Below are 22201 nucleotides of genomic sequence, written 5' to 3'. Positions count from 1 at the left end.
TTCAGTGATTCTCTTTGCTCAAGGAAATAACAAGATGGCTATGCCAGGGATAGTGAGAAAGGGACATGGTAAGGGATTATTTCACAGGAAAAGGTGAGTGATAGTTCACAGTTCTGTGAACCTGATCATCATATCAACACTTTCAGAAATAACACGCAAAAGTTACAGTAATGATTACAAAAATTGGTTCATCCTCATACTCAACACAAGTCCTTTTTTGGCATTATAACTAAGACCCTCAATTCTGCTCTTGAAACATGCTTCAAAATCTCACTTTCTAGTTTCTTAAGAGAAGTTACAACAAAGTTCCCAAACCCTCAACAATGCCATATTAAAAATCTTGTGCTATCAAAACTCATACCATTTGTTTTCAGAACCAAATCATTATTTTTAAAAGAACAGTGGGACATGAACAGTACAATTTTCAGCAAAAGTCTTTTAGTGATTGCCTGAAGGGGACCTAGAAAGAAGCTACAGAGGGACTTCTGACAAGGGTATGTAGTGACAGGACAAGGGGGAATGGGGCAAGGTTTACAGTGGACATTAGAAAGAAATTCTTTTCTACGAGGGTGGTGAAGCAGTGGAAGAGGCTGCCCAGAGAAGCTGTGGATGCTCCATCCCTGGAAGGATTCAAGGCCCAGCTGAAAGAGGCTCTGAGCAACCTGGTCTAGTGGAAAGCGTCCTAACCCATGGCAGGGATTTGGAACTAGATGGTCTTTAGGGTCTCTTCCAACCCAAACCACTCTGTGATTCCATTAAGTATATTTATAATGGTATTAATAATGTGTACTACTTTTATGAAGTGATTTTTTTTTCCCAAGACAACAAATACCATGCTGAAAGACAAAATAGAAATCACACAGTTTTGTGACCCTGTCTGGGCATAAGATGCAATTAAGGTCTTTGGTGTGACCTTCCCTTTGTGTCAAATTGTGCTAAAATGTATGTGACGGTTTTTGTTATGGAAACCTCCGTGTATCGATGATTAAGGAGAACCTGTCAAAATAATTTATTTAGGTTCACAGGCAGAATTCGCAGCTCACATGAAGTGTCAAAAAGCACAAGCAATATCTAGTTTATCCATTAGGTTACCTGGTCTCATACAACTATTTCACTTTCTTGGTAGAATTTTTTGACTACAAAAACTTTAGCTGAGGTTCCAGTTATCACTATGGACTTTAAAAGGGCAAGCGTTCACCTTTTCTGAGAAAAACAGTATTAAGGTTCTGAAAGTAAGTTGACTCTTCTCATTTTGACTTCAATATGATTATTACTAAAATCTCCATAAGCAAACTCAGAAAAGAGGTACCTTTGTAAATTTTCACCTAAGATACCATGTTTCAGTGTTCTACACTCGGCCTGATGCAGACTAATCAAAAATCACCCTTTTCATTAAAGGTCTATTTTCAGGACTTAAATAACTTATCTACATAGAATGATACATAGGGTGGAGTGGTTTCAGAAGTCTCACCTTCAAAGTTTTTTATTTTATTGTATTAAAAATATTTTGAAATCTAAACTGCAGAACTGCCATACAAAAATTTGTAAGAAATATGTTTTAATATGCTACAAATTTTACATGCTTTTGTTATTATTTATTGTGTTCACTTACCTTTAAAAATTAGCCTATTGATGCAGACTGTAATTATATTAGCACATTTGAGAACATTACTATTTATATCAAGGCAGATGTCTTGGGGAAATAGTCTTGGTGTAGTTATAAATTCAATGTTACTATAATAAAAACATTGCATACTTTAGCTACTACATTTATTATATTAAAATAGGAAAACCATAGGCAATAAAAAAAAAAGAAGCTACATCTCTTGATATCCTTCCAACCTGTGGGTTTTAGGCAAACAAATGTAGGAAGACAGGATTTTAAAGAAAATAATTTCTTTTTTATATAACGAGTCTCATGACTTTGTTTGCAGCCTTGGCTCTGACTGTCACAAAGCACTTCTGCATTGAGATGAACTCACCTGTGCACTGCACAGCCCGTTCAGCCCAGCTCCTCACAGGAACCTCCTGCAGACCTGAACTTCTCTGGGACTGACCTTTGAACAAAGAAGAAAGACTGAACAACTGAACAGACATCGCGTTTTGCGTTGTTACCGTATTCATTCAGTGCAGTCTATTAATTGTTTCCAATCTGAAACACCTGAGCTAACCAGGCGCATCCTCGCCGATCCGCAGCCCTCATGGCACCTCAGGGCTGACGAGGCTCGAGCTCCCACAGCTGCTGCTGTCCCACACCTGCGAGAAACCACGCAAATCCACCCGCCTCCTGCCAGAGGAAATGGTCTTTTCACCGTACTTAAGGCAGGGCGCACAGAGGACACGTTTCCTGTGCTTAATCACAGTGCGGGGTAGCTTTGAGGGGCGCCTGAGCGCTGTGCCTGTCCCGCGGCAGGTGGGCTGCGGCCGTGAGGGGAGCGCTCAGGGGAGCGGAGCGGCTGCAGCCCGCCTTTTTCCCACGCACTTCTTCTCCAGCCCAGTGAGGTGTTTCATTCTCACCGTTTCGCTCCGGGCGGCCGGACCAAGGAGCGGCCGCGGTACCTCGTTCGCTCAGCGGAAGCTCACCTTGGCTGAAGGCGGTCGTGCTGCCGGGAAATGCCAGCTGGAGCCGGCCGGTGCCGGGTGTTGCCGCTCCCCAGTGGGATAAAACCTGGCCCGCTCGCTCTCCTTCCCTTCAGCGCCCTCGCTGCCTCCGCGCAGTGCCTGGGAACCGCTGGAGGTAAGGGCAGATACCCCTCAGCGCCCCGCTTTCCTGCCGGGTCAGCTGCCCCTCAGCCCCCTGCTTTCCTGCCTGGTCAGCTGCCCCTCAGCCCCTTGCTTTGCTGCCTGGTCAGCTGCCCCTCAGCCCCCTGCTTTCCTGCCTGGTCAGCTGCCCCTCAGCCCCCTGCTTTCCTGCCTGGGCAGCTGCCCCTCAGCCCCCTGCTTTGCTCCTTGGTCAGCTGCCCCTGAGCCCCTCATCCTGCCGGAGATGCCCTGTGTGGCCTTAAGGCTCCGCTTCCTCAGGTCAGGTTTGCTAATACTGGGTTTCCCAGAGCTCTTCTGGTGGGAGCGAAGCCTTTTCAAGTGCTGCGGTTTTTATTCTTTGTTATTTGGGCAAATCTCGTCTGTTTCTGGTCGGTTTTGTTTGGCATCAGCTTTGTAACTTTCACCTCTGGAGTGTGGTGTTCCATGTCTGTTACTTCTGTTTTCAAGGTAGTTTTGTGAGTTACGCAGATTCCATTGCCTTGGCAGGTATCTGTTCGCTGAATTTCTTGGAGAAAACTAGCAATGTGAGAACACATGGAGTGCCAAATATTAGCTCCTTAAAGTGGGAAATTGCTTTTGTGCTATTTTGGTGATTCGTTATTGGGTTTTCCTTACTGAGTAGGTGCCAAGCATTAGAGTACAAATAATTTTTTAATTTTTTTTTTTTTCCACAGCGGTCCCATTTTCTCATGCAAATACCTCTGGTTAGAGGGTGCAGAATTTTTGAGACTTGCTAATTTATGAAATTAATTAGGATGGCTCATTTAGAGTTGGGGCATTTCTGTCATGATTGCTTTTCTAGTTGGTGCTTTGAAGAGTAGTAGTTTTCTGAATATATCACGAAATTTTAATGTGTTGGTGATGTCACTAGTACAGAGTTATGGTCTTTTTGGGATACCTCATCACAAAAATGGTTGTGGTGAGGTAGGTCTGCTTAAAAGGTTTGTGTCAGTAGGATTGATTACATGACAATATCAGGTTTTTCTCATTAAAAACTTTTCAGTGCTAGAATTTTAAGTTCACTGTGATGAAAACTGCAATCCATGCATTGTAATGCTTTGAATAAGTTTAGACTTCGATCCTGCTTCATAATAAACAGTATCTTTTTACTTAAGCATGTTAGACTGTGTATATAACAAATCATTCAGAGCTGTTTACACTAAACAGCTGCATGCCCTGTAGCAAAGAACAGTGCAGAGAGGTCTGTTTGTTAATTGAGATTATTCAAAAAGTAAAATTGAAAAATAGGTAGTTCTTCTTGGCAGACTTTAGAAATCCTCATTGTGATGCAATTGCTTACACCACTAATTAATGATTATTACATGAAAATCCAAAAAACAAGGGCTGGTGAAATGTTCTAGTTGTTTTATTTTCACCATCTGATTCCAATTTTGTTTGTTATTTAAACATCCCAGAGTACAGTGTAGCTGAACCAAAAACATAATCTCTCTGGTCAGCAAAGTTTTTTGTCTTAAATGAAGTCAAGGTCACTTGAGTAAGACAAAATTATTGACTTAGAGCTTTGATTCTTAATGCTTGCCTGTCAGTTTGAGATCCTTGTAAATTTTGCTTTTAGCTTTCATGTGCTTTGACTTTACCAGATTGTATGTTTTTTGTGTTAAAGCAGTGTAAATAAGAACAAATTCTGTAATTATGGCTAGACCATGCTAGAATTTGTGATATTTCATAAAATTGAAGGTCAGTCAAAGCTCTTGTAAAGTAGAAGTGAATTTGCTTACATCTATGGGATGTCCTGACACAGACTCCAAGTTCATTACTCTCTACACTTGCCAAGTTCTGAAGGCCATAAACTTGGAGATGACACTATCTTAGCAGCTCCTGTGATTCATATGGGATTATGTTGAGATCACTGACTCTTTAAAAGACATAAATGTGCTTCTGCTCAGAAAACAATTTATAGTTAAGGAAATGTAAGGAGCTGTTCCTTTAGTAGCATAAGGATGGAGCACTTTCTTGCATGGAAAACTGTTACTTTCAGTAAACCCAGGCGTGACTGAATGTATATAAAACTGAGGGTAAATTGTGTCTCTGTGTTTCATTGAAATCACAGCTTACATTCTGCAGAACCTGATGGCCCTTTCTGTCACATGCTTTCCTGTAGGAATTGATGTGTGAATGTCCTGAAACCTGATGGAAGCTCTGCTGCAGCAAAGTATTTCACCATTTGTACATGAGTAACTCCACTGGACATGACCTAGTGATCCATTTTTCTACGCTTGAAGCCTTGGAAGTGAGAAATAAGTTGCATGCATGTGGTTCTGCATAGTGCCTCAGCAGGGTTTCATTTCCTGGTGTTATCCATTCTTGTGGTCCATAGGACATTCAGACACCATATTCCAGACAGTAAAAGTAAATGTGATTTCTTTTTTTTTCTTTAGAGAAAATGTCTTTTATGGCTACACACACACACACTTGCATAATGTATTTTTTTTGGAATAAACTTGATTTATGTTCTTGATACATGTGATTTAAAACCAAGTTTGCTATCTCACATGTATTAATTGTTGTCTAACATGCTACCATGTTGTTGAAGCCTTTAATGACAGTTGAAGAAAGCGGAAGTCTCTATTTTTGGACACATTTTTGATTTATCTACTTAGCAAAAAAGCATGTTGTGATATTTTTCTAGGGAGCTTAATATAATGTAACAGTTTATGAGATAAAAAAGGGACTTCAAGGAAGTGACGATTATTTTACTGTGCCTTGTGACAGTGTGAAAAGCACAAATGTTGAGTTGCTATGTTTTCACTGCCCCATTTTCCAGCTTAGGTGCAACATAAACTATCTTAATTAATATTGTGTCACCAGAAGGTTTTGAGACGGCCAATTGAATTCTGCCAAGATAGAGTCTTTTGATGAAAGCATATCTTTATTGATTGTAGAAGAAGAAAATCATTCTTAAAATGAAATCCAGAGAAAAAAAATCATATCCCTCAGAGAAAATTTCTGAGTGGCAGGTTGAGATTAACATCATAAAATTGAATTTGTGCTGCAAACCTTTGATGTAATCAGCAGCTGGGAGATGGTGTTGCCCTTACTGTGCTCCTTCTGATTGTGGTGAATTATTGTGTGGAATGAAATAAGTGTTTCTTGTGTCACTCGTTCAAGAAATACAAACAAGGTATTACCAGGTGCTTCTTGCTAGTTAAAATGGGTTGTATCGATTCCTGGTCCCAGTGCCTTGCTCCCTTGGACTGCAGGAGCAGGACATTGCCCTCCCTGGGGAGATGTGGGTGTCACTCAGCAGTGACTCTGGCCCTTTAGGGTGTAGCCCAACAGGTCTTGAGGGAAGTCCAATCACATCTTAAACTGGATTACCGGAGATATTACACAACATCATTAAGGAGAGGTTAATATTTACATGATAAAATTTATTTACATGATAAAATAAATTGAGAAAGTTGTGAAAGCAGTATAGAATGGGCAAATACACTGCAAAGCTACTTTTAAGAAAAATAATTCTTTTTACTAAGAGTAAAACCAATATCAATTGAACTTTTTCTCATGTTGAAAGTCAGAGGATATGTCGGATAAGACCAAAGAACAGACAGGAGCGGGAGAATGAGATAGATTAGAAATACAAAAACTTTAGTAATTGGTCATGAAAACCTATCAGGCTTTGCCTAAATTTTAATTCCTAATGCTTCCTTTACTACAAGGATGAGTATAAAGGGGTGTGCATGGGAGGAACTTGTTGAATCCAATGCAAACATTTAAATTCTGCTGATACCTTAATATTTTTAGGACTGTAGGCAAATTTCTGAATATTTTTGTTTTGTGCCTGCATTGATTGCCAGACATTTCAATGGACTTTAAAGAAAGTGACCTATTGACAGTGTGGAATGTGTAGGAAACATGACATAAGTATGCCTATAAATTGAAAAATGTTGTTTTGACAGGTTGACTGTTACCTGTAAAGTGATATTTTGTTGAAAGAAGTCTTTCTCCTTCTGTAAATAAACTATGAATTTGTATTTGGTAGGTTTTTTTCTGGGTTGTAGTGATGAAAAAAAAATTTCTGTCACAACCAGGTTTATAAGGTGAACTGTTTGAGATTAGGTCCCTGGGGAGAGTTCAGCTCCTAATTTTAAGGACCTTGCATGAAATGTCATTTCTGAATTCATTGAAAGATCAGGGTATATATTTTCTTTATCGAGAAATGTCATTCTTACAACAGTAGCTAATAGTTTAACACTGAGGATGTTTCAAACATAAAGCTTCCTTTAGGCTGTTGAGCAAACACTGGAAATGCAAGGACCAATAGGGAATGTGTGTCACAGTCTTCTGTGTTGGCAAGCCAGAACCCAGATTTTTCACTTCAGATCACTGTGAGTGCATTGGGTGTGTGTGCTGCTGAGACCAAAGCCACTGTTCTGTTGTAACCCCTTATGTTCCCAAGACACTGAGTTTAGGATTATAATTTTTATTTTGAGAAAATGCACCAGAGGGAAGAGATGAGTGCCTGGGGTTAAGCAGTAATTATGTAGCAGTGATTGGAAGGTCTGAGATGAGCCTAATAGAGAAGCTAACAATTTTTTCATTTTGTTTTAAGGTCAGTAGAGGAGGCGAAGTCAAGATATACTTGGTATCTATAGGGAAAGCATATGTTAAGTTATGATGGCACTGTTTCTTTGTGGCATAATCTGATCTTTTTCATTCTCTTCAGTTCTTGACCAGTCCTAGTCAAAAAAGCTGAGTGATGAGGAAAAGACCTTGCATAAATATGTGCATAGTAAGGCATTCAAGGTCAGACCTTTGGCTTTCTGGCCTCTTAAAGCTTTTGATTAGACTTTTAAATATCTCATGGCTCCTGTAGAATAAGAGGTGGTGTACTTAACTTTCCAAATTAAGCTTTAATACTACACAAATGGTCCAAAGTAACTAAAGTAGTACAACCAAAGTCCTTGAAGTGGTGCAAATTTGGACAATTTTCCAAGTTAACAGAAGTTTGTGGTGTGAAACAGAAGTTTGTTTGGAGTGAAAAATCATTCAAAGAACTAGAGAGAATGCTAGAGATGTAACGAGTCGGTGGTGAGGTAGGCGGATATGGTTTTAACTAAAAATAGAGAACTTTCAGTAATGAAAGAGCACTCTTTGGTAGTGTGGTTATAAGAGCAGGACAAATAAGCTTATTAGGCTGTAAGCAGGGAGAAATGGGCAGTAGGACCAAGAAACGTGATTTCAAGTTGAATTATGGGTTAACACTGCAAATCAGACATGCTTGAGTGGGCAGAGCTGGAGGAATTTGACACGTGCTGATAAGCTACATGCAGCTCAGATATGCCTTGGGCAATATTTGACTTTGTGAAAACAGCTTTTACCTTTTAAAAAGAAACAGTCTGATAAATATCTGACTTTATTTCAAAAAAGTTTGCTTTAGGTGCCATCAGTATCACTAAAAAATTTGATTAAGTATTGTCAGACAAAATGTGGGCATGTGGATATGCTGTATTTCTAGTGAAGTCATGCTATGCTAAGAAGCAAAGATTTCATTCAAACTGGTTGTGCCTCAAAATATCTTAATCCAAAAGAAAAGTTAACCAAGAAGCAAGTGGAGAAAAAACTGAAGCACTGTTGCATTAATATGACAATTCATGAACTTTCAGCTTTCCTTCATGGGCTTCTGTCATAATGTACAGGAAGGCATACAAAATATGCTTTTAATATTTGTTTTAATTAATTCTCTTACAACCTGTGTTTTGACAGTAGCAGTAGCTTTTTGTTCATGTTACTCATGAGTAACTAAAAGGTCTGCTGATAGATCATTTACACATTAGCAAATTTTATCAGTTTTCTTTTTCACATCTGTTGTTGGAGTTCTCTGTTACTCATCACTTGCTCAGCAGTAGGTCTTTGGCTAAGAATATTGATCTTGATTCTATGCTTCCCTTAAAAGAAAATATAATTTATGACTTAATATTCAATATTCAATGCAGTGCAAACATGAATTCTGCTTCCTTATGATGTTTTATACTAATTGAACACTTGCATGGTACAAGTATAAAAGACTACACAATATGCAAGCAAATGCATTCTAAAGGTGTAGCATTTGCCTGATCAAACTCTTTCGGCAGCCATCCCTACACAAGCCCTGTGAAAATGACAACCTATTTTAGCTTATCTGATAACTAAAAACATAACATTAAAGATTGTCTAGAACAGCTTTTGTTCCAGGGCATAAAGTGCAAGAGAAAAGGATTTTGGTGTTCACCAGTAACCATAGTACTTCATATGACTAGTGATTTTTTTTAAAAAGTTTTAGAAAAGTCACATTCTAATGCTGGGAACAATAACATATCCCAGTATTTTTTTATATATTCGCAAAGAGCTTTAAAATGAAACTGAATGGGATTTACCCTGATAAACTCATGACCTCAGTTTTTCTTAGATTCTTTTTCTTCTGCCCTCAGCATTCTGTCTGTGGTTGTATGGCAGGACCTCGATAGTCTGCCATACCAGTCTTTTCAACCTTTTTTCTCAGTAGCTGAGTCCTTGATCTCATTTTCTTGCTAGGAAGCACGACCATTTCTTTAGTTCTGTGTCACTTCTCGCTTTTAGCAGTGGTCATGAAGATACCTCTTGTCTGTGTCCCTGCTTTCAGCTGCTCTTGTGCTGGGTTACAGCTTCTTTAAGCATAACTTAAAAGGCTGCTTCTGTACTCCATTTCTGTCCTATGGTCTTTTCTGAATTATCACAGGCAATGCTCTTTGTGTCACTTCTCACCAGTCCTATATTACTTTGACTCATTGTTAGTGGCTGCCATGCATTTTGTTCTGCCTAGTTCCTCACAAAATTTCTGCTTTACTGTCATGTTTTTTTTTGACTGAGTTCTCCCAGTTGCACTGCTGTAGCATCTTGTTTCATTTTGAACTTCTTTCCCAAGGATGTGCAAAAAGCTCTGGTGCCTCTTCTTTCTCCAGGGCATATAGGAGTGCACCTTCCCTGAAAGGTGAATTTTGCTTAGTGGCTTGCTCTGAAGTATGTCTTCAGTTGTATTATTGCTGTCTGGATTAAAAAAAGGTGACATACAATACTTTTGACAAGAACAATTAAAATACTTGTTTATTTAAGTGACCTCAGACAATGTCTAAGGCGAATCTGAAGCAGCTTTAAATCTGTTTCTTCTTGTTCACTGACTCATGGGAATGACATGTTGACATAATATGTAGACATATACAAACATTTTTGACATTGCTCAATCTGTCAGCTGTCTGTCCATTGCCCAGCTGGTGGGAGTCAAAACTGCCCTCAGTCAAATGGACAACTCCATTAAATCATTTTTTTGCAGCAGGGACAAATCTATTAGATGATAAATATTTTTGGGTAAGGAACTCATGTCTTGAGCAACAGAGAGAATCTGTTTATTCTGTTTCTCAGCTTGCATCTCTGCCTCCACCTTTATTCTGGTTCTTGTCTCTAGGAAGTGCCTTTTTCTCTTCCTCCTTGACCCACTACCAGTTCTCTCCTTTTGGCAATATTATCTCTCTTGCCTTATCCTCCCAGGAATCACAGAGTCTTTGACATCCTGCTCTTGCATCATCTCTGCTCCAGCAGTTGGCTGCTGCTGCTGCCAATGAGCAGCACTGCTGGTGGGAGGGAGCAGGGGAGTCACAGTGTACTCCACCAGCCCAATTTAGGGAGAACAACACAGGCCCATCAGAGCTAAGCCAGGCTGTGTGAGGCAGCACACAACTCTGCTGCTGTTTCAATATTCTGGTAGTACTGGACCTTGAAGATGTTGGTGTGATGTTGGCCACCTCAAGAAAATATTTCAATGCCTTGTCAACTTCTTACAGCAATATTTTATAGCTTCCCTTTTTAGATGTTGATTAAATTCCTCCTTTTTTAGATTATTATTTCTTGCATTTAATCTTACTTAGGATCATCATGACTTGTTTCTGTTTTCAGGTGTTAACCATGAAGACACTGGTACCGGCTGTGGCCGTGTGGGGGAGAACAGCTCCCTCTCACAGCATCACTGCTGTTATGATTACAGATGACCAGCAGACTATAGTTACAGGAAGCCAAGAAGGGCAAATATGTCTCTGGGATCTTTCATCAGACTTGAAGGTTTGTGTCCACTGTGCTACAGTTTGCCAAAACTGGAGTTTTGTCTTTTATTATTGACAATAGGATTATCTAGACTTGCACTTAGATGGATTTTTAAAGATGCTGTGCTATTTGTTATAAGAAATTCATGAAGCAGAAAGTGAAATACCTATATGAGCAACCTGTTATTTGCAGACTTCGGAGAATTATTCATGGATTAGCATGACCTGTGGATTATAATTTGAGACTCTGTGCTCTGAGTAACGACAGCAAGTAAATATATACAATTGTCATTATTCCTATCTTGTGAAGTTTTTTTCTTTTGTAAACCAATTGCTGAGCGTGACCTGCCATTTAAGGAAAAAGTATCTATTTATAAAACCAGAGCTGTTTATCAAGATGGAAGCAGCCAGATGAAACTTTTATTTTTGATGTAATTAAGATGCAAATTATTGCTTTTATTATTTCATATTTATTTTCCTGAGAATGGAGCAGAGTCAAAACAGTTCCTGTTTTTTTTATTGTGTTCATAGAACAGTGGTTCTATTTTATATTTATTTGCTCCATTTGTACTCAAATATAGCCTGAATGTTTGCGCTTTTATGAGGCTACCTTTTCCAATTTAGACCTTTGCATGCAGTGATAATAACCAGAGAGGTTATTTATACATGTGGTGTGAAACACATGCTTAAGAGTTTTGCTTTATCAGCTTCTACTTCACTGTGCCACTTTTGATGCATGCTGTGAGGTGAAGGCCAGAGATGTTCATCACATTTCCTGTTTTGTAGTATTTGATGTTCCATACATTCTTCAGAAGATGCAAGTTTTAGACTGCAGTGAATACTAAAACTGAACCTTATGCAAACTGCATAATTCATCCACATCTGCATGACTGAAAAACATAGGAATATAAAGCAGGTTGACATTTTGATATATTTACAAGTAATATTCTCTTGCTTTTAGATATCCTTAGTTTATACAGAAATTGTTTAAGATAAATCATTATATTATTCTCCTAGATTTCATCTAAAGAAATTCTCTTTGGCCATACTGCTTCTGTAACTTGCTTGGCAAAAGCAAGAGAATTTGAGAAACAGCCATATGTAGTAAGTGCTACTGAAAATGGGTAGGTAACTGAATATTAAATTATTCATTTCTTAAATCATGAGATGTATGTCAAATGTAGGTCAGATTATGCATTTGCAGAACTGTTTCAATCCACTTCCATGATATTAAAATGATAGCACTTAGGATAGTGACTACATTGTTAATATACAGTAGTCCATCTAAGAGCTCATCCCATGAACAACAGAATGGTTTGGCAGATTGTCGTATCCAGTTACTAGACAGAAAAATGAAATTATTCAGAGGGATCAGATAGTCCCTATTCAAAAGGAAATTACTGGATTATTGGCGGGCATCAGCAAGTTCAACAGCATTTGAATATCATGGTGTTTTTCTCTGTTTCTGCCTGAACTCAGTCTTGAGAACTAAACCAGTAAAAGAGGCTAATGTACTCTGATCTGGTTTATAGCTCCTCACTCAGTACATATGGAAACACAGACTGCCCTTGAATTAAAGGCATATATGTTCCTTGCTTGTCTTTAAATCTGGTGTGCTGTTTTGGAGAATATCCTTTTAGAGGGTCCTGATCTTGCAGCTTTTCTGCTATGTGTTTGACATAGCCTGTCACTTGAGTCCGACTAATTTCTACAGGTCTGCTAGGTTACACTCAAAAATATTTGATAATCTTTTCAGCTGAGATCTGAAGTCCATCTTTTTAGGATTTCATCTGTTGAAAATAGTTAGGGCTAGCTTCTTACTTCCTTAAGTAATTTTTTCTTGCTGCTTAATTATATTCCCCTCTTATTTTTGGGTTCATCTCTTCTAATTACCAGGACATTAACAGAGTTAAATCTCTGTTAAAATGTCTTTCCATGGAAGAGCTGCTGTCAATTGTCCTTCAAGATATACCTTACAGCACCTTAAGGCTGCTACTTTCTCTCTGAGTATCTTATTTATCCTTTCCAGCTCCTAGGATCCCTGTCTGATTTTCTCATTGAATCATGAGTATACAAGAAAGGGATAACCTGCAAAAAAACCCTATTTCAGGTTTCTTAGTCTTACAAGATGAGACTGCCTCACTGGACACCTAATCGTAAACAGTACTATTTGTTGTGTGAAGAGAGGGTGAGAAATCTACACAACCAGTTTTGTATTGCCCATCTACAGTTTGGCTCTACAGTTCTGAGATGAGGCTGTTTTCCATCACAGTTCTAAGTTCTGTAAGTGCAGTACTGCTTCCAGATCATACTGGAAGCAAAGATACTCTATTTCCAAAAAACCTGGGGTGGAAAGTGTTAAGAAACAAATTAGGATTTTGCTGTAGATAGACCATACAGAGAAGTTCACATCATAAAAATTCTACCTCTGAAGGGATACTTAGACTTGTTTGGAACATGTAGAGGTAGGATTGAATTGTCTTCTGGCCCCTTTAAGTGTTCACTTTTACCAAATTAGTGCTGACTTCTCTTCTGTGTGGGTAAAGCATCCATCGCAAATCCCTAGAAGGTTGCAACATGAAGTGGAGATAATTACAAATAGGAAGCCTTGTCTTCAGGAGATGGAGGGTTTGCCAAACTGTGTTATCTGACTTGCGAATAATTCACTTCTGCTATTTTCATTGAATATTATTTTTGTACTTTTAATATGGAAGTCTATAAATGAATCTCCAATGATTCAGAAGTTCTCACTGATGTCCTATGATGTCACTGATAAACCTGTCCTACAGCATATGCTATATGCAGTGTGTGATATTGCTCACTCCTTATTTGTACACACAGTAAATTGAATACATCATCCAGAAGCTGAAATTACATTCTGACATTCTGGTCTCATTTGTGCATGTTTGTATCTATGTATGTATCACAATAATGTAGCTAAAGTAGTAAAGTTCTGATATAAGCAAGGAGAAAATCATTGCCCTGAAAATTTTAACAAGTGTAAACATTCTGCTTAAGTTCTGACTTTGGGTCTACCAACTTTGATAGTGCTATTGCTCAGCTGAAAAAATTTAGTAATATTTTGAGATGAATGTAAAGTGGCAAAGTAGGTAGATTAAAATGTAAATCACTACATAGTATTTCTGATATAATAAAATACTCTCCCCAATATTTTCTTTAAGTCTGCATGCACAAAATGTCTTTTACAATGTAATGTCAGAAATCGTGACATGAATGTTTCGACTGTGAAGTAATATTTGTTTAAATAAAATATAAAATCATCAAAGTTTAACATTCAGTTGCTGAGCTATGATATTTCAAACAACCTCATTTACAACATCTAATTTGTTTGTGTCTTTTGTACTCCAGTCCCCCTCATGGTGAATACTGTGTAGATAAGAAAGATGTGGTAAAGTGTCTGTCTTAAGCAACAACCTTAAATGTACCCGAGAGTAGCTCTGGTGTTGCACAGGTGCTCAGGCTGTTGACTGTATTGGGAGCTGATTTCCTGGACGGCCTCATGATGGCACTGTTTCTTCTTAACAAAAGTTGTTCCTCTCAAAAACTGAAGTCTGATGTGGGAGAAGATGCATAATGCTTTTCAAAACGTGTGGTTTAAGTTCAGTGAAATGAATCATTTTCAGGAGGATGTAGTTCCAGTGACAGATAGTTACAGTGACATGTTGACGAGCTGTAGTGGCAGTATACCTGCAATTTGTTGTAGACCAGAGTTGGTCTTAAAGTCAGGTTGGTTGCAAGGCAGCAGGGTGTAATTACCAAAACAAAAAGAAACAGATACTGTATGTCATCCCCTGCTAACGACTACATTTTCTTACCCAGCAATCTGTAACAAAAAGCTTTATAAATGACCAGACTGCACTTAAATACAGCACTAAAAAAAAAAAAAAACTTGGTGGGACAAAATTATTCCAGCCAATTGAGTGGAAATGACAGAGAATAATATGAAGTTATCTTTGGCAGGGAGATGTGTGTTTGGAATGTCACTAGTGGACAGTGCATTGAGAACGCAAAGCTTCCTTATAGGCATACAGCAATCCATGTAAGTATAGCAACTTTCCATGGGATCTCTGTTCATTACATGAGTTTTGCTTTAGTAACATGATATTTTTCAGAATCAGTTTTAAATATATAGCTTGTAATATAGGAGAAAAAACCCTGTCACAATATAAGTAGGGGTTTTTTTTATTTTCTTTTTTCTTCTAAGAAATTGAGCCTTTTATGTTCCTCTGAATTCCTTAATCAAATCAGACTGAATACTTTTAAGCTGCAAATATTTGAAATGCAGTATTGATTAACTTACTGTTTGTGTATCAGGTAGCCTAGTGAAATGGTCTTAATCTTTGCTCTTGTCTTCTGTTAAAATTTGCATGGAAGCTTCAAGTTTAATGTTGGCTTTTTCATGATACTTTAAAAGTACTACTAATCTAGCCAAACATTGTGAGACAATCTGCTGAAAGACTTATTTTTAAACTTTTGATGGGTTTTGGTGCTTAACTCCTGACTTCCAAAAGACTGCTCTTCACCCCTTTTTCAAAAGTACACTTTCGTTCATTGCAGATAGTTAGGACAGATCCCCTATTTGCGACGTAGTTTCAATATTGCTTCAGACACTCAGAGGTATCTGGTTGAAACTGTATCCAGGCAAAATAAGTATCCAGATTTTGGAGTGTGGGTGTGTTTGAAATACAGGTCAGTAAGACTGAGGAGCCCAACATGCATGGGTTTGATTCCAGGACATGGCTTGTTTCTGGATAGGTCAGTAGAGAAGCTCAGGGCTCCTATGTTAATTAAAATGCTGCTTTTCTTCAGTGAGGAAGTCTAGGGTGGAACTAAGGTTTCAAGTGAGGGAAATCTGCAACTCCAAAGTACAACCAATTCAGAATCCAAAATTATCAAGGCTTCCAGAAGAAAATGTTTTTCTTGAAACTGCTTTGGTTCATATGAGGAGTTCAAACAGAGTTTTTAATTGTAAAGGGAAGAGGAAAAAGCTAGGATAAATTGCCAACAAAAATTAAAGATAAACTACTTAATTATATACTTTTTTCATATATGTGTGTTTATAAAAACATAAATTAAATTTTTCTACACTTTTATTTGTGCATATTTTTAAAGCATATATTTTCCTTAAATGAATGTATATTCCCAAACAAAACAATAGCTAAATTATAATTTATTAGAGGTGCACTATGACCTGCTTTATTCTAATGCTTAATTAGATTTTAATAGATGAAGTTACAGACAAGTTATGCAGGGAAGTACGCAAATCTGGCCTAGCTGATTAGCTGACAATCTGTACATTTTTTGTGGAGATCAGAGGCAGAGTATTCATTCTTACCCTTCAAGGAGGTGTAGCAAATATTTGTAGAAAATAGGTGCTTCATCTCTATTAGAAGTGAGCTAAACCTAGTTGTGGCTAATATTATTTTTGTTTAACTTGGGCATGATAGCTAAAGGAAAATAGGAACATCTAAAAGGAAAACCCTCTTAGGAAAAAGAGAAGATGTTGCTAGGAGGGGAAACTCTTCTTAAAATGCAGCCTTCAGATAGTTATAATAAATTGTGGTTTTCTGTGTGTGTGTTTTGATGTAGGTTTTTTCCTGTTCCATGGGGAATGGTTGCTTTTGCTGTACTTAATGTTTGGTTTTAATTGAACTACTAACCTATCTGCTCTAGTAGGTTCCTTTTGTTCAGCGTAGATGATTTAGCTATGAATGGCAGATGTCAAGTAGTGCAAACTGAATATTTGCCATTTGAAATGAAATTGAACACCAAGGTCAGCACTTAAACATTTGTGGATCTTAACCAGTGTGGAATTTTCTCAGAGGAATAACTGGCTATAAAAATCCTCTATTTCAAGCCTAATTTAATGGTAACAGTAATTGCAAATTCTAAGCCTTTCTGTGTCTGTTTATTATCTGTAGTACTGTTTATCCTACTTCCAGTTATTTCTAATTCTTTTGTTTTCACACTTCAGTTAGTTAACTGAAAAAGTGAGAATTATGTAAGAAAAACTGTGCAGAAAATTTGTAAATGAGGTGCAGTTTTTTTGGGTTGGCTGATATTTTTATCTGACTACATGATTGTTCCCTTGATTTTAAAGTTGGTATTTAAACGTAAATTCCATTTGAGGTGGCTGCTTGTGCGTTTATAGACATTGTGTGCAATTACAGATAGATACACAATACAGATATCCTTGCACATATAAAACACCTAGCAAAAAAGAAATCCTCATGGTCACTCTGCACCACTGTCATTTCTGTTCCTTTGCTTTGTCTGTTTTTTTTTTTTCTTGTGATTGCTGAGGAAGAATCTTCTGAACACTAGGGCATTTAGTGTCAGAATGAAGACTATCCTTTGGAGTAGAAATGCTTCCTAGAAAATAATCAGAAATTTATTATGAAAAAATCAATTACGAATATTCTGCATGTTCATCTGATTTTTCCTTTTCATGTAACTCTTGATGGCTGGAGCTTTATCCTATAATTGGACAGGAGCCTGTCAGAGAAACAAGACTCAAACTCCTTAGCAATTTATAGGGAAAATTAACAACGGTATTTCTTACAAAAATTACAAAAATCTTAATATTTAGGAAGGGTAGGTGCTGCTTTCAGTATTAAGCACCTTTTACTAAGATTTGCACCATGCTAGTGTCACTAGGAATATTGTGTATGGTTTCACATATGCCTTAGATTTTTTTTTAGTGATGCTACAGGTGTTGATTATGACACGTTCAATGTGAAAAATCTGCATGCCACTTCTGTAGTTCTGTGTGCTGACTCTCTGCTTTCCACTTGGACAGTATTACCATTGCTCATTCCGAATGACAGGTGAAGGCTGGCTTCTTTGTTGTGGAGAATATCAAGATGTTCTTATTATTGATGCTAAAACTTTGGATGTTCTTCACACTTTATCATCATCTCAGTCTTCTGATTGGATAAATTGTATGTGTGTTGTACACTCTGCAAGAATTCAAGGTATATGCTTTAGATGTATTTATGTATGCAAATTAAATTGATAAAATATTTCTGTATAGATAGAATGATCCTACCTGATTTAATATCCAATCATGTATCACGGAACTGTTCTGTAGATGTTAGTATTTCCTTGATAGCACAAGAGATGTTTTTAAGGCACCTAATGATGGTCCTGTTTTGTTTAATATGTTTTTTAGAGAAAAACAAACACCTTCTGTACTGGCTGTAAGCAGCTAATTTCTTGAATTTAAGTATAAATTAGTTTTGTAATATCAGAGAAATTAAAGACACAACACCACAGGTCTGTGCCTTCTGTTAATGCATTATTCACTGTTTGCATACATGTTTTGTATTTTTGTCTACCATTTAGCTATTTTTTGTGTGAAACTGATACTTCATCTAAGCACTGTCCTGTACAATCCCTGTTTTAGTGCTGAATATGTAGGTACTGTTTGAGCTTGGCTTCAAGTTGACTATCTCACTGTTAACTTTTCACAGAAGATTCTTTGGTTGCAGTGTCTGTAACTGGAGTTCTCAAAGTGTGGGACCTTTCTTCATCTCTGAATAGCATCCAGGTCAGTGATAACATGAATGTTCTCAAGGGAAGGTTACACTGAAGCAGAATATGAATAAATTTAAATCTTCGGGGTGTGTATTACATAGATTTTACTTTTGTTACAAAATTCTGAAAACATGCCTTCATAGTGTTATTTAAATTTAGTTGGGCCGTTGTACAGCTCTTGCCTTGACAACTACCTTTTGGCCAAGCTGCTTGTCTTTTAATATTCCGGGATGCCGAAGTTGCAATGCTTTACTGCCATCCTGATAATGTCTTTGAACCCCTTCACTCTGTCCTTTAAACTCAAAGCTCTTCAATATTGGCCTTTGTACTCCCTCTTCACCCTTGTTACTCTCTTCAAAATGGTCCTTTAGACTTTATTTTCCTCAGTCTGCTTTTCACAATGCTGTCTTCACTTGAAAAAGACTCTTGCTATGTCAAGTGTCCTATTTTTCTATCTTCAAGCTCACTTATTCTTTTTTGTGTTAATATTCTCAGCAGCTGTCACCTGACCTGAACAAGCATTAGAATTGGGATGCAACTGTTGTGTTTAATTAAAACTCTAAAAGCTAGATTGACAAAGGGACTTCAACAGTACAATTAAGCACTATGAGACAGAAATGGCAAAATATCAACAGACTTCTCTGAACCTGGGTAACTCCTCACTGCCTGGCTTGACAAACTGCAGGGCATGGGCAGCAAAACTTGTTCATGGGTAGAATCAGGCTCCTCAGGAGAGTCTGTCGAGGCTGATATCATCCTGGTGGTTTTGATTTATCTGCATTGTTTTGCAGTGGGTGGATCTTTCCAGCATTCCTAGAGCAAACCCCAGTGCCATGTTGTAAAAATTCTGAGGACTCTAACAACTGATTACAGATGTCAGAGGAACATATGGTGTGGTGCAGTCTTTTTACTGCCTGGGGCCACCTTTTGTGAAGGGACTGCTGCAGAGTTAGTAACTATCCAGCTAAATTCTAAAGAACAGTATTTTAATAAATACTGTTGGACTTAGTTGAAATTAGCTGAAGCTGCAAGGTGTTGTAAGAAAATGGCTTTTAATTTTCTAGCCATGATTCCAAGCATACATACCCCTGCTCTGAGAGGTTTTGAGATGCTTGCTATCTCTCAAAACAGAAAACATCGCTTTCAAGTGATTTAACAAATAATAAATATAATTCCAATAGGATAATTTTGAGCATGATTACTTTAATAAGTCTCATATTCACATAAAAAGTGTGAAAATACATACATTGTTTTTAACAATCTGTATGTTTGGCAATATAAATCTAAGAAAATTAATTCCTTTTACACTTTTACATTTTAAAGGTGTTAAAAGCAAATAAGACATATGGCAACGCCAACAGCTCTGACTGTCCTGGTTGCAACAAGAATGAGTGGAAAAGTATAATATTCATCAGCTTTTCTGAATCTGATACCCTATTTATAGGTTGTGGTAGCTATTTTTTGACTGAAGACTACTTAGCAGATACTCATTACAGCAGATGCTATTTATGGCCTGCTTTTAGTCCTTCTCCACATTCATTCTCACACTCAATTTCTTTGAGATCAAGGTCTGAGCCACAATGAATGTTCACATTCTTCTGTTTACATGTTAGTTGTGAATCCTGTTGTCTTTCTATGTCATTGTTAATTAAGAATTATATGTTGCTTTGAATTTTGAAAGTCTCTTAACAGAAAGTTATTTTCAGTGGGTTGTTTCTATCCTAAAACTCAGATATCTGAAACAAATTTTATAGCTTTTGTTTTCTTCTGTGCTGTAAAGGAAAAACAAAGTGTGTGTGAGAAGGAATCAAAATCTCTGGACTGTATAAATTGTCAAGCAGTAAGATTTTGTACTTACACGGAAAGGCTCCTTCTAGTCGTGTCCTCCATGTGCTGGCAGGTATATTATTGAGCATTATATTTTCTTTTTATTTTTTTAATTTTGAAAAGCTAGTAAGATTTTTACATGCAGATACTTATTTTTCTCCTTAGGTTAATGGAAATGTTCACAAATTGTCAGTTATAATTATGCCTGCAATACTTCTCGGCTTATCTTAACTGTGTGAAAGAGATGAAGCTTTTATTTTTTATTAATGTGTTTCTGCTTTAAACATTTAACACTAAATAAGCTGGATACAAGGGGGATTTAAGTACTAGACAGTTTTAGAGCGCTGGGTGCATTATAGTCCCCTCCACAGTGCATTTGAAAGGGAGACAAAGATTTTAAAACCCTGTTTAAGTATGACAGAAGTACTCACAGTTGGCAAGTCATCAGTAACCAGGGACCTTTGTTTGTTGATAGAATCCAACAAAACTAAAGACCCCAGGCTATATTGCTTTTTCTTGTAGCTGTAATAAAAGAACTAAAATTTAAAATAACCTATTAACAGTTGTAGGGAATACACAATGTATTTAAACTGAAATTTATTGTAAAAATTCTGGTTTTCCCAGTGCTACAAAATTTCTCATACACTAATCACTCAGAATTATTTTAACACGTATATCTGATTCAAACATCTCTGTGGGGACAGGAGTGAGTGAAAAAAATTCACATACAGCTGGGTCAACTTTTAATAATGTAGTTGTAGGCTATCCTTGAGATGCCTCTTGGGCTACTTATATTCTGTACAAAAGCATTTACAGAGAAAATTTCGTATCTAGAATGGATAGGCTTTTCATAAAAAATATCTGTAATGTGCATTGTTTTCTATTATTTTCTATAATGAGACTATAAGACTTTAATGCTACTCTTTGGGGTTTTTTTTGTTAGTTTCTTTAGCTTTGAACTGCATGGTTTGACTTAGCAGTAGTTTGTTAGTAGCAAAACATATTTGCCTTTAAAAGAAGCAGATCAGCTACAAAGAATTGAGCTCCTGTTCTATTTACTGATCCATTGCCCAAACCCAGTTTAGATTAAAATGAATTTGCCAATACTATCTGTTTATATTTTACTGTTTTTCTGAACTTAGGTCTATGATTATTGTGATTTCTCCTTGCTTTGTACTGAGTTCTGTAAGAGTGGTCAGTGCTTTGCTGGTGGAGAAGTGCTGGCAGCTTACAGACTTATCATCTGGACAGAAGATGGCCACAGTTACATCTACCAGCTGCTAAACAGGTGGGCTCAGATGGGAAATTCACTGAAAAAGTTCAGGTACAAGATGAACTTTGGGAGGGTTACTATGGAAAATCTCTGCATGTTGCAAATGATCAAAAACCAGAACAAAACCACTTTGGCACTCAAAGATTTACCCTGAGTTTGACAGCCCTCAGTCTTTGTTTGACACAGCAGGGGACATAGGAATAAGATTAGCCATGTAGAACTTGGGCAGCTGGTGCTGTGATTTTAAAAAGTCTCTTGTAATTACTTATTTGGTTACTTTTAATTGAACTTGTGAATCTTGGGTGTTACTGTTCTGCTTTCTGAAAAAAATGACTTTCTAAAGCTTGTATGTTTAATTTTTTGTTTTTTAAATTATGCAGTGGCCTTTCTAAAAGCATGTACCCTGCTGATGGGAAGGTGCTGAAAGAAACTGTTTATCCTCATTTACTCAGCTTTACTGGTATGAAGGAAAATAAGGTAAATTGATAAGGGTTTGAAAGTTTGTCTGTTTGCAATTACCAGAATAATCCCCCAAAAATGATGAATTCATCAACAGATTTAATTCATTTAGTTGTATGAAAACAATGAGTAATATTTATTCCTTCATTGTAAAATTGTTACTTTTAAACTTGAAGATGCTCATAGCATATTTTATGTTTGATTTTGGCTATATTTAGGGGTTTTTCATAGTGGAAAAAAACCCTTAATC

General features: G+C 37.3%; 1 protein-coding gene across 3 annotated transcripts in view; it reads left to right on the top strand.

The window, feature by feature from the left end:
• Positions 1–2243: 2243 nt before the first annotated feature.
• The window catches only part of WDR72 (WD repeat domain 72), a 103169-nt gene continuing 83211 nt past the window's right edge, over positions 2244–22201 (top strand). Inside the window, exons 1-9 of one of the 3 annotated variants that reach the window (XM_085070673.1) lie at positions 2247–2737; positions 10693–10854; positions 11853–11959; positions 14817–14895; positions 17656–17830; positions 18329–18405; positions 20173–20292; positions 21362–21507; positions 21873–21969. In XM_085070673.1, coding sequence (XP_084926799.1) covers positions 10702–10854; positions 11853–11959; positions 14817–14895; positions 17656–17830; positions 18329–18405; positions 20173–20292; positions 21362–21507; positions 21873–21969 — 954 coding nt within the window. In that variant the 5' untranslated portion in view covers positions 2247–2737; positions 10693–10701. Of the gene's footprint in view, positions 2738–10692; positions 10855–11852; positions 11960–14816; positions 14896–17655; positions 17831–18328; positions 18406–20172; positions 20293–21361; positions 21508–21872; positions 21970–22201 lie in introns of those variants that run through there. The other 2 variants (XM_085070674.1, XM_085070676.1) reach the window with 2 other exon arrangements.

Source organism: Lichenostomus cassidix, chromosome 10, assembly GCF_008360975.1.
Source record: "Lichenostomus cassidix isolate B80296 chromosome 10, HeHo_3.0, whole genome shotgun sequence".
NCBI classification, from domain to species: Eukaryota; Metazoa; Chordata; class Aves; order Passeriformes; family Meliphagidae; genus Lichenostomus; species Lichenostomus cassidix.
The sequence above is the reverse complement of the archived record's forward strand: the minus strand, read 5'-3'. Positions and strand labels throughout refer to the sequence as shown.